Source organism: Salarias fasciatus, chromosome 6 (assembly GCF_902148845.1).
Source record: "Salarias fasciatus chromosome 6, fSalaFa1.1, whole genome shotgun sequence".
In the NCBI taxonomy this organism is placed as follows: domain Eukaryota; kingdom Metazoa; phylum Chordata; class Actinopteri; order Blenniiformes; family Blenniidae; genus Salarias; species Salarias fasciatus.
Window position 1 is genome coordinate 1,516,561 of NC_043750.1, and position 13,246 is coordinate 1,529,806.

Here is a 13,246-nt window from a genome sequence, read left to right on the forward strand (position 1 = left end):
GAATAGTGAAAACAGCATGAAAGCATGAAGTAGTGTTGACTAAATTAAAAAAGAATTTAAAGAAGTAATAATTTCTGAGAATCTGTTCCCACACTCCTCTCTCCTGGAGAAATCAGGGAATAAATACCTTCTGATTCTTTTTCTAGTTCCAGTTCTAGATCTGGTTCTGGTTGTGGTTCTGGTTCTGGTATTCAGTATTCGTCCCATTACAGAAACATTAAAGAGCTACTGAGAGCAGAATGATGAAGACTGAAAAAGATTGTAGTTCAGGAGATTCTGCTGTTTCGAGGCTGTGATGTTAAAGTTCTGAAGCTGTTCTCTCCCCCCCCCCCCCCCCACGCAGGCCAGCACTTCAGCCTCCGTCAGCTGGGGGTGTGTGAGCCGCCCCCCTGCCGCGGCCTGGCGTTCTGCGGCGACATGGGGCTCCCGCACCGCGGCTTCCCGGTGGGCGTGGGCCCGGAGGCGGACCCGGACCAGGCCGTGATGTCTCCGGACCACGCCATGCGGCTGTGGGGCCGCGGCGGCCTGGGCAAGTCGTCCGGCCGGAGCTCCTGCCTGTCCAGCCGCTCCAACTCGGTGCTGACGCTCACCGACACCGAGCACGAGAACAAGTCGGACAGCGACAACGGTAGGACCCCGGTCACCACGGTCACCACGGTTACCCCGGTTACCCCCGGTTTCCCCCGGCACCATGTTTACCACGGTTACCCCCAGTCGCCAGGGCTGCCTCGGCTGCCCTTGAGCACCCCCCTCAGCAGAGTGTCCTGTGTGTGAGACGACATGCGGACCGCTCTGACAGGATCCCTCGGAGTTTTTATGAGCTTCAAACATTTTTGTTTGATATGGTGGAAAACAGGAATTATCTCTTAACTGTATTACAACAGTAACGCCTATTATTATTTTATTATTATGTTCTTCTTCTTCTTCTTCTTCTTCTTCTTCTTCTTCTTATTATTATTATTATTATTATTATTATTATTATATAACATATTTATAGCACAGTTTATATATAAATAAAAAAAGCCACTGACATTGTCATACACGAATAAAAGTCCATGTGTATTTCTATTTAATTACACAAAAGGACATTAAATAATAGTTTGTTCCACATTCCCATGAACATTTGTGTAGTTGTAATAAAACCAAGCAGACACACATTTTATGTTTCAGACAGATAACAAAACTTCAGCTCAAAAAAAATCTTCAAAATAAATGTTTTTGATTGTTTTTTGATTAAATTTAAACCCAGTTAACACCAATTTAAAGCTTTATTTTATTTTTAATAATCATTTAAACTTAAACATTTTTAAGTTGTTGCCGCTGCTGTTGTCATTGTCGTCATGCGGGTTCAGACTTTATCAGAAACGTGCTTTTGGGTGTGTCGTCTTTCGGACGGTTTCTTTCCCGCCCGGTGAGCTCCATGATGGCGTGTTGGACTGATTCAGGCCGACCAGCAGAGTGTGTGCGCGGTGGGCCAGTGGATGTGTCGGTTCAGGGCTCGAACACACAGTGCAAGTAATGAATTAATTTAATGAAAGATCACAGTCTGTGTGTGTGTGTGTGTGTGTGTGTGTGTGTGTGTCCTCTTCATTTCCCCATTGGTTCTTTTCCCTAACAGGTGTGTGTGTGTTTTGGGCCTTGCTCCTTATTTCTTTTATTTTACCAGACACACAGTCCAGGATGTACATGGAGATTTCATTAAAAGCAGCAAACACACACACACACACACACACACACACACACACACACACACGCTCTGCGGGCTTTCATTAAGATATGTGATGCTGTAATTAACGGCCAGATGAAGTGCTGCGTCAGCGCCTCGCCTGTATTAAGTTTTGATAATGTTTTGTTATTAAATGTCGTTTCGCCGGCGTGTCAGAGCTCTGGAGGACGGAATCCGGAAAAATGAGCCGTCGTCAGGTTTTGGAGGGCTAATTGAAGCACAGCTGTGTGTGTGTGTGTGTGTGTGTGTGTGTGTGTGTGTCCTCGGCGTCTTCTCTGTGATCGTGTCCAGTCAGGATGGACTTGTCTTCCCTGATGTGGACATTTCAAAGCGGTTTCGCTGAGCTGAGTCTGCACCTCGCTGCAGACCAGAGCCACGGCGGCACCGACACGTCACATGACCTGCTGCTCAGCAGCGCCTCCTGCTGAGAGCAGCTGACCTGCAGCTCCTGCTGAGGAAACATCGGGGGGCCACGGGCCTTCACTCTGACCTCTGACCCCCGAGGACAGGACAGCAGCTCCACTCCTGAGGTGCTACCAACACCTAGAGAGGAGGAGGAGGAGGAGGAGGAGGAGCAGGGGGGGTGGAGGAGGAGGGGGGGGAGGGGGATGAGGGGGAGGAGGTGGGGGGGGGGGGTCATTCATTCACAAGAGGAGCACAAAGGAGGAGCAGCGACGGCCAGAGGACGCTCTGTGTTTGTTCTCCTGAGAGGAAATATTAGACCAGAGACGTCTGGCTGCTCCCCCAGTGGACACACACACACACACACACACACACACACACACACACACACACACACACACACACACGACCATAGGTGCCCAGCTGCTGCTGCTCATCAGTCACATGATACCTGTGATCTCAACTGTAGAAACAAGAGGAAGGAGTGGAGGGACTTAAATCCTCCTACAGAAACACACAGGTGTGTGTGTGTGTGTGTGTGTGTGTGTGTGTGTGTGTGTGTGTGTGTGTGTGTGTGTGTGTGTGTGTGTGTGTGTTCCAAGCTAAGCTAGCGCCACGTTCACATGAACGCAGATGAAACGCTGTACCCTAACAGACCTCGGCTGAATGTGGATTTTTACGTTAACATTTTCAGGACATTCGCTCTGAATGGTCTCATTCCAGTGTTCCTCTGGAGGTTGGCGTCTTTCTGGTTGTGTTGCTCTGGAGGTTTTCTCTGGTGCTCTAGCAGCTCTCTGGTGTCCTACACTGACATCTAGTGGCCACAGCTGATATTTACTGATTGTCTGGACGTGGAGGTGAGCGGATGGAAACGCTGACCTGTGCAGTTTGGTCCAGTTGGTTGTTTTCACCCACGTTCACGGTCAGCGGCAGTTAGCTGTTAGCTTCAGCTGCTGGTAGCATGTTCATCCCAGTGAAACGCCACGGTGGGAGTCTTCGCTGTCTCTAGTGGTCCTGCGTTGTGGTGTCAGTCCAGACCTGAGATCCTCCAGCAGGAGCCGACTGAGCCGAAAGTGTCTCCGCCCGGTCTGCTGGTCTGCTGGCAGCTTCTGGAGGTGAGGCTGCAGCCTCTGCTTCAGGACAGATCACACACGCGGCAACACTTCCTGTGTGTCCAGGGTGTGTGTGAAGTAAACATCGTCAGAATGCACACACTCCGACCAGCTGATGCTTCTCCAGCTCCCTCTCTTTATTTTTTCTTCCACACTGTAAGAAGCTTAATATTTATTAGAGGATCTTCCCATTTTCTGCAAGTTGCACATGCTTGAATCCACTGTGTGTGTGTGTGTGTGTGTGTGTGTGTGTGTGTGTGTGTGTGTGTGTGTGTGTGTGTGTGTGTGTGTGTGTGTGTGTGTGTGTGTGTGTGTGTGCACTCTGAGGCAGTGAATGTGGAGAGTGGGAACGTGGAGAAGAGCAGGGAGCAGCAGAGCTGGATCTGTCTTTACTAACCAGATTACTTTACTATGTGTCAACAAAACACTTAATCCATTTGGCATCCCTAAGCCGCTTAACACTATAACCTTAACTGTTATGTACTTACACACACACACGCACGCACACACGCACGCACACACTCCGCTGGAAGAAGCTTCTGGAGCTCGGACTGATCTTCTTATCGGCGTTATTCTGTACTTGAACGTGTTTTTGTCACATTAATGAAATAATTCTCCTGTTCATTGTGTTTTTTAAACGCTCCTCCCTCACTGGCTCTGAGCACTGACAGGAGGCGTGGGATGAAGACCAGTCTGGCCTTGTGATTGGCTCCTTGCCAACCAATCAGGGTCACTTGGGGCGAGGCTAAAACCAATCAAACTCAGATAATCCAGAACTGAACAAGTCTCAGTAAATCAAAATGAAGTATAAAGCTTCTCTACAAGGCTCTTCAGCTTTACTGAACTCAGCTCCGAGGCAGACGTCAAGTTTATAATATTAAAAAAAAAAAAAAAAAAAATCAAACCTTTTTTATTTGTTTTATTTTTATTTATTTTTTTATAACAGGACTCGCTGCAGTGTTGTGATTGTGAACTAAAACCAACTCGTTCAAACCCGAGCATCCTCACAGGGCAGTGGTCTCAACAAAACAACGCAGTTCATCAACATGTGATTACTCATCAGCAGTACTATTGATCTATTGATCAGCCACGTTCTGACAGGGTCTGTCTGATCCAGTGAGGATAAACGAATAAGGCTCAGAGCAAGTTGACACATTATCATGTTTTCATTAGATTTCTTTTTCATCATTTTATTGAGATTTTCAGCTTTTGAACGACAGCATCAATGTTTATGGGTCAAACTTTAAAGTGCTTCACAATCTCCACCTGAACTGCAGTTTTTCCAGGTATCAGAACGATCATGAAGAGAAGTTTTCACTCTGTTCAGGTCAAACAGCAGCTGGAGTTCAGGACGAGACGTAAAGAACAGACTGAAGTTACTCTTAACTGACACACGCAGATACATTACTTTTGAACTTAAAAAATGAGACAGAAACTGGCAAAAAAGTTCCTTACTGAATCATTTGATCTGTTAAAGGTCAGATTAGATCTTTATTTTTTTAATCATCACATCAAACTGTCTAAAAACTGTCTTTGTCTTTCATTATTGAAAGTTCAAATCTGTCATTTCAATCTGCATCAAAACACTGAAGTCAGTGTTCTGCGCTCTTCCCTCGTTTGCAAAACATTGCCTGTGTGTGTGTGTGTGTGTGTGTGTGCACATGTGTTTATGCACACTTGTGCTTACAAATTCCATATGCAGTTTAAAACAATATGTATTCCTTTAAATATTCATAATGTGGCCTTATTAAACTATACATCAGCAGCGGTAATGCTGCGCCGCTGCGCTCGCTCTTATCGACTGCTGCTGCACAGGAGCTCCAGCCTGTGTGTTTGATGTCATCCGACACACACACACACACACACACACACACACACACACACACACGCTGATGAAGAGCCGCCGTGACGCTCGGCTGCCACTGAAGACCGATCACAGTAATAACGTGGTGCATATGCAGGGGCTGGGAGTGTGTTTGCTGTGTGTTTCAGACCAACCAGCCTTCAGGAATAAATAATGCATCGGGGCTCCGGCCCGCCGGCCGCAGTGCCTTCACGCCGCCGCCACTCCACTCTCTAACTGCGCCTGCACTCCGGCCTCATCTTTCTCACTTTCTTTAAGTTGATAATGTGTGTGCACGTGAGCGCGCACGTGTGCATATGTGTGCACGATCCCTCCCTTGCCGGGGAGCGGGGGCCAGCGTGCACGCTGAAACGGAAGTTTTCCACCAGCGGCTGCGGTGTGTTCACAGGATGCACACACACACACACACACACACGCACACACACACACACACACACACACACACAGCCTGGTGCCAGTCATATTCAATAGCAATCTAGTGCTGACCAGAGAAATCAATGAATAACAGACTAACTGACTAGAGGGTTTAAGTTTGGCGCCGCTAACATGGAGAAGACACTTCATTCCATCAAGTGGCTCACATTAAATCATTAACCATACAGCGCGGCTCCCTCCCTCGCTCTCCTCTCATCCCTTCTTCCTCTCTGCTCTCCCTCTACATCCTGTTAATGTGATTAATGCCGGCTACCCGTGCAGGATTTGATCCGGCTCCCTCTTCTGGATCACTTTCAGGCATCTGGATTATCACACCCGGACAGTCTCTCCTCACTGATCTCACTGAGTTTTGTAAAATGTGCTCATCCTAACAATCCCAACCATCTTTCATCTCCCCAATGCAACAAGTCTTCCTCCTCCTCCTCCTCCTCCTCCTCCTCCTCCTCCTCCTGGACTCCCTCTCTTCCTCTTCTCTCTCGTGTTTCTCAGAACCCATTTAGGCCGAATCCATTACCAGAAGTGCAGGGAGAGAAGAGAAGACAGGAGAGGAGAGGAGAGGAGAGGAGAGGAGAGAAGACAGGGTTTTGGGTTTTAAAAATCCCTTTATTGGGCCATTCTAATTAATTAACAGCATTGTGCAGCACGCACTTACAAAAAAACAAAGAAGCAAAAACTAAAATCAAAGCTCAAAAGCTAAAAGTCAGCTCGTCGTCTTCCCCCACCGAGCACAGAACGCCCCCAACAGCCCAGATCTTACAAAAGCCCAGCAGATTCCCAGTCAGTTTATAAAATGCATAATCAATCCTCAGTCTGGCCTTTAGCAGACCCTTCAGGACCGACACCACGTCCACACTGCCCACACCCTGAGCCCGGTTCTTGCGGGTCAGCCAAATGGCCAACTTGGCGGAACCAGACAGGTGGTTCAGTAGTACGTGCACGTTCTTTTTCCGTGCACAATACTTGGGACCATAAATGAACAAAGCAGCTGAGAAAGCCTCACCCAAACCGTGAAACCACCTCTTCAAAAGTCCAAAAAGTGCAGACAGCCGGGGACACTGGGAGAACAGATGAAACAGGGTCTCTGACTGGGAACAGAAGGTGCATTCCTCCCCCACCCCTGGATCCAGGTGTGCACGGTAGCGATTGGTTGCAATAGCACCATGTACCACCCTCCACTGAAGATCCGCTGTTCGTTTCTCAATGGGGAGCTTGTACAGGGACCTCCAGCTGCCTCTTGGGGAAGCGTCTGAGCCAACAAGCTCCGCCCACCTCGACTCCTTCAGACCCTCCAGGAGACGCCAGTTGAGCACCTTCACACAGAGGAGGTACAGGGCTTTTTTCCCCACATCCTGAAAGTCATCCAGCTGGGGAGTTGCGAAGGACAGCAGCTGTCCTCCCCCTTCCTGCCAACCCCCCACCGCTGGAATAATGCGAAAGGAGGGGAAGCTGTACCCCTCCCCTTCAGACCACTGGTCACACTGTCTCTCAGCAAAGCTCCTCAGGCCTGGTGGCAGGGCGGCGCAGACCTCCCCAACCAGTCTGTTGAATAGCCTGACGGACGTGATGTTGCACCTCTGTCTTATGGTGTCCTCAGACTGAGTCGCCATCTTCAGCAGGTGACCAACCTTGGTGCAACCGGCCTCCCTGAGGCTGGTCCTCACACTGGCAGACTGCAGGGTTTGTGTCCTCAAAAAGCTGTTAAAAAATAGAGGTTCCTCAAACACCCACAGCCCAGGACTTGGAGACGGGAGGCGGACACAGTTGACAGTTCGCCACGCCTGCAGCAGGGAGCTGTAGAACGGCGTCAGGCCAGTGAGGTCGATGTTCTCCTGCTGGAGGAGAAAAAGCTGCTTCCCATAATCCAAACGTCCAGCTCTCCTCAGCAGCAGTTGGGCCGAGGTAGTCCAGTATGGACCAGGGGTGTAGAGCAGCCTTTGAGCAGCCTTCAGTCTGAAGGCGGCAATCTTCGACTGGATGTCCACCAGCCCCTGTCCCCCTTCAGCCACCGGCAGGTACAGAACAGCAGCTCGAACCCAATGTTTCCCAGACCAAAAGAAGTCCACAATGGCCCTTTGAATGTCCTCCACCAGGCTCCTCGGCGGCGCCAAAGCAGTGAACTTATGCCAAAGGGCCGAGGCGACCAAGTTGTTAGCCACCAGGACTCTTCCCCTGTATGACAGCTGGGGCAGCAGCCACTTCCATTTGGCCAACCGTGCACACACCTTCTCCTTAACACCCTCCCAGTTCTTAGCCTGAAACCCCCCTGTGCCCAAAAAAACACCGAGCACTCTGAGCCCCTCCTTCGCCCACTGCAATCCTCCGGGCAGACTGGGGACCGCCTGGCCGCTCCAGCGTCCCATCAACAGACCCTCACTTTTCTCCCAGTTCACCCGAGCAGATGAGGCTTTCTCATACAGAGACAGCGTGTCCTGTAAGTGTTGGACATCACCCTGGCTCGTGATAAAGACATTGACATCATCAGCATAAGCTGAGACGGTCAGGGAGTCATCAAGGTCCGAGGACCCCGGCAAAGAGAAGCCGCTGAGCCGCTGTCTCAACCTGCACAGCAGGGGCTCAATAGCCAGGCTGTACAGCTGTCCCGAAAGAGGACAGCCCTGCCTGATGCCCCGCTGCACAGGAACCGGGCGGCTCAGCCCTGCCCCCGTCTTTACCAACACCTGGGCACCAGAGTACAGTAAACCAATCCACGACAGGAACCCATCACCAAAACCAAAAGCCCTAAGTGTAGAAAACAAATAATCGTGATCCACTCTGTCAAACGCCTTCTCCTGGTCCAAGCTCACAATGCCAAGACTGACAGTACTGTCAGAAAAACAAACATCAATAACATCCCGCAACAGAAAAATGTTGTCCATGATGGTTCTGTCGGGCACACAATAAGTTTGGTCACTGTGTACAACCTGACCAAGGAAGTTTTTAAGTCTGTTCGACAAAGCTCGAGAGAGCACTTTATAGTCCGAGCAGAGCAGGGCCACCGGCCTCCAGTTCTTCAGTAAGGCCAGGTCTCCCTTCTTCGGAAGGAGCGAAAGGACAGCTCGCCGACAGGAAGTAGGGAGGGATCCTGCTCTTAAGCATTCCAACAGGACAGCATGCAGATCAGGTCCAAGAATATTCCAAAAACGCTTCAGAAAGTCAGTGGACAAACCGTCAATCCCTGGCGCCCGTCCTGATGCCAGCTGATTGACAGCAACTGTCAATTCCTCCAGGGTCAGCTCACAGTCCAGCTCAGCTTTCTCCTCCTGGCTGAGTTGAGGAAGCCCATCCAGGAGCTCCCCCCGACACTCCACGCTGCACTGCTCAGCCCTGAAGAGTCCGGAGTAAAAATCCACCGCATGGTTCCTCATCTGGCCTGGGCTGGTGGTCACAATCCCACTGGGGAGTTTAAGGCAGTTCATCTGCTTCCTCTGTGCCACTGATCTCTCCAGATTGAAGAAAAAGGAGGTTGGAGCGTCCATATCTTTTAACTGAAGGAAGCGAGACCTGACAAGAGCCCCCTTCACTTGTTCTTGCAGAAAAAAGCTCAGCTCCAACCTTTTCTCGTGCAGCAAACGACCCACAGTGGGATTAGAGTCTCTATTCAGGCCCTCCTCCAAGTTTTTGATGCTGGCCTCAAGTTCCTGAACTGCAGCCTTCACTCTGACCGTAGAAAAAGAACTAAACTGCTGACAGAAGACACGAATTTGCGCTTTCCCAACTTCCCACCACTGAGTCAGACAGCTAAAGCACCCTTTCTTCTCCCTCCATTCTCCCCAAAAGTTGTTGAAGCCCTGACAGAAAGCACTATCCAACAAGAGTTTATTATTGAAGAACCAATGTGACTTAACCCTTTCCCCCGGTGAGCTGACCAGTTCAACAGTGACTAGATGGTGATCAGTGAAACCAACTGGGTTGATGCTGCTGCGAATTAGTCTGGAGCTCAGGTTCTGTGAGATATAGAACCTATCTAACCTGGCTGCACTCACCCTATTGCTACCAGCCCTCACCCATGTATATTGTCTGGACTGTGGATGCTTCACCCTCCAGGAATCCAAAAGATCCAGGTGTACAATAACATTGTTAAGGCTTTGAGCTGACAGTGGGTGGGGCTCCTCACCTATCCTGTCCATTGTAAAGTTCACTGTGCAATTGAAATCACCACCGATAACTAGCTGCTCCAGATGATGGTTAGCCAGCTCGTTTTTCAGCGATGTGAAAAAACCAACTCTCTGTGGGCCGCGGTTTGGAGCATAGACATTCACAAAACAAAAGACAGAGCTCTCTATTTCTGCCTTGACAATTAAGAGTCGACCCTTCACCACTTCGGTAGAAGATAAAATTGTCGCATTAATAGACGGATTAAACAAAACAGCTACCCCTGCACTGAAATTGGTGTCGTGACTCAGGGAGAACGCCCCCCCCCACCATAACCCCCAGTCTGTCTCATCCGCTGGAGTAGTATGAGTCTCCTGCAGAAAGAGGACGTCCACTCTCTTCTGAGTAGTGACTTCAGAAACTAGAGCCCTTTTCTGTCCGTCCCTCCCACCATTGATGTTTAGTGATCCTGCTTTAAGGCTCCGCATGTTAAAGTGAGCCAGAAGAAACAGAGAGAAGAACAAAGAACAGTAAAAAAGGAGAAGCACCGAGTGACACATGATCATATTACTTTTTTAACTCTACGAGCAGGTCGGACGTTTTGTGACTTCCTCAACGTGGTGATGTGCTTTTTCAAACGAAAACGTTTCCTCTCATCCAGCAGGTCAAAACCAACCAGTCTCTTCAGCATGTCCACGGATTTGATGAATTTATCAGTGTCACTGAAGTAGTCACTCACTTTCACAGATTTCTTGTAAGTTGCATCCAGGAAATCATTAATATCCTTTAAAGAATAGAGATTGTCCATGTTCCTGTTGCTTTCACAAACAGAAAATGTATCAGAATCAGAGTCAAACTCCACCTCAGCCTCACCTGGACCCTGGCTGGTTGATGCTTCAACATTTACATTGCTCTCCACACCAGAACACATTGAGTCTTCCTTCTCTACAGCCTGAGACTGGATCTCAGCGTCTACAGACCGGGAGCCACCTGGGTTCTCCTCCTCCTCAGGAGCCTGCTGCTTAGACTGAGAACAGTCCTCTTCCTCTGGATCCTGGTTCCAAATCCCCCGCTTCACCCCGCGCTTTCCTGGTTCCAGTTCAGCGGTAGTGAGTTCAGCATCGCCGCACGCCGCAACGCCGGTCCCAACGGACCCGCCCGCAGCAGCGGCCGCGGGAGCACCACCCGCTGGGGCACCACCCGCTGGAGCACCACCCGCGGCAGCAGCAGCCGCCGGAGGAGCATCACCCGCAGAAGCACCACCCGCAGGAGCGCCGCCAGCGGCAGCAGCAGCCGCCGGAGGAGCACCGCCCGCAGGAGCGCCGCCCGCGGCAGACCCCCGTCCAGCCGCACCATCCTCCCTATGTGGACACGCAGCACGTTTATGCCCCACATCTCCACACTCGAAACATCTCAGCTGTCCAGAGCTGGCGTACACCATGTAGGACCCGTCCCCGTGCTTCACCCTGAAGGACACCTCCAGCGTCTGGGAAGGCGAGTCCAGAAACATGAACACCTGCCTCCGCAGTGACTGCACGTGTTTCAGCTTCACGTCTCGACAGCCCAGATTAACGCTTCTAAACCCGCTAGCAAACTTTCCAAACCTCCGGAGCTCGCCAGCGAGCGACTCATCGGAGATAAACGGTGGAACACCGGACACAGTGACCCGTGTAGACGGAACCGAGAGCGGGGAAACCTGCACAAAAGCCTCCCTGATAATTACTCCACTCTCAATTAACTTAAAGACATGAGCCTCCTCCTTCAGAAAAACAACCACAGCTTTGTTCATTCGCGAAGCAAACAACAGGTTCTCATGTTCTACCTGCTCACCGACCGCCAGCAGAACCTCCTCCACGGTAACGTTGCTATCCGGGGGCACGATCCTCACACCCTGCCGGATAGACGGAGGCGGCGTCCCGGAGGACGCCATTCCTCCCGGGCGCCACGGACCACTCAACCAAGCTCGCAGAAAAAAGGCTGACTTACCTTGATCATGCGAAGAGAAGAGAAAAGCCACGAAAACCAAACCAGGACAAAAAAGAAACACCCTTCAAACTCCGCGCCACTCACACATCCACCACCACCACTCACAACTCACACCCACCGGAAACGGAAGGAGAGGAGAGGAGAGGAGAGGAGGAAGATGAGGAGAGGAGGAGAGACGGAGGCTTGGTTGAGCCTTGACAGATCCTCCAGCAGTGTTTCTGTCTCTGCTTCAGTTCTGAAACATGAATCTTGGAACATGAAGTCCTGTTCGCTGGGGGAGGCGGTGAGGCGTTCACTGACTCTGTTAGCTCAGCTGGTCCTTCTGCCTTCTGCATGACGACACGCCGACTTGGGTTCGAGTGCCGCGGTGTCCCTCAGCTGCTGGAGAACGCAACATTTACCGTCCGGGTCCGACTGATGATGTCCAGACGTGTCCATGATTCTGTCCTGCAGGAAGACCTGAGTCGAGTGTGGACTCTCTTTATCCACCTGCAGTGAGAACAAGCTGGTTCTGGAATCTCCTGTCGTTTTGTTTTAACCACCAGCTGACAGATTCTACATGGCAAAAGGAAGCATCATCACTTAAAGATCAAATCTTTAGATGAACAAATATATAAAAAAAGTTCCATTCTCGTGTTCCAGATGTGGAGTCAGAATGTGAAGGGAAGCATCTGCCCGTGTTTTACTGGATATGATGAGAAAGAAAACAGGTGCAACAAAGAAAACATCCAGATTCAGAAGATAAAAATCAATCAGAAATTATTTACAGCTGGTCATTGGTTCACATTTCTGTCTCAAAGAAGATTCAGTAGAAATACAGCCGACAGCTGGTGGGAGGAAAAAAACATATTCAGGGTAAAATGATGTAAACAATGTCAATGTGTCAAAAAACAGCAAGAATTATAAGAAATTTAAAAAATACATATTAAAACAGCTTTGGAGGAAACAACCTGCTGACTTGAAAATGTTGAAATGAGCTACAGAATTCAAACTACAATAGAGTCCAGAGTTTATTCTGAGTCTTTGGTTTTATCAAAACAATACGTAAACATTGGAAATGTGTTAAACAGCGAGTTCAGACTAACTGAGAGGGGTTCTCTGGCCCGGGACCCGGTCTCAGGACTGGACCGGGTCCCGGCGGGGGGTCTCCAGGCTTCACATGCCGCTGCATTACGGTGACGCGATGGAGCAACTGGATTACTGATTACCTCAAGCAGCTCCTCAACCTCCCTCCTCATGCATTTCACACATTCCTCATGTTACCAACCAGAAATTAACCGAGAACTCTGACAGCGAGCCAGAGCCCACCGAACCCTGGTCTGCAGCTAGATCCGGTAGACCGTGTGTGTGTGTGTGTGTGTGTGTGTGTGTGTGTGTGTGTGTGTGTGTGTGTGTGTGTGTGTGTGTGTGTGTGTGTGTGTGTGTGCAGTAAGTATCCAAGGTGAGAACAGAGATCGGATATCAAGCAGATCAGGTTCAGATTGGGTTTCATATCTATCACAGTGTAATGGGAGTATTGATGAAGTGTCATGTCAGAGGCACACACACACACTCACACACACACACACACACACACACTGTGTGTTCATTCTCTACCCGATCTAATTCCTCCTTAAAAACGTTCCAGGA

General features: G+C 49.8%; 1 protein-coding gene across 1 annotated transcript in view; it reads left to right on the top strand.

Annotated features, from left to right (window-relative positions):
* The first annotated feature begins 482 nt into the window (after window positions 1–482).
* tenm3 (teneurin transmembrane protein 3) overlaps window positions 483–13,246 on the top strand; it is a 212,090-nt gene continuing 199,326 nt past the window's right edge. Inside the window, exon 1 of the mRNA XM_030092889.1 lies at window positions 483–628. Coding sequence (XP_029948749.1) covers window positions 484–628 — 145 coding nt within the window. The 5' untranslated portion in view covers window position 483. The remainder of the gene's footprint in view (window positions 629–13,246) is intronic.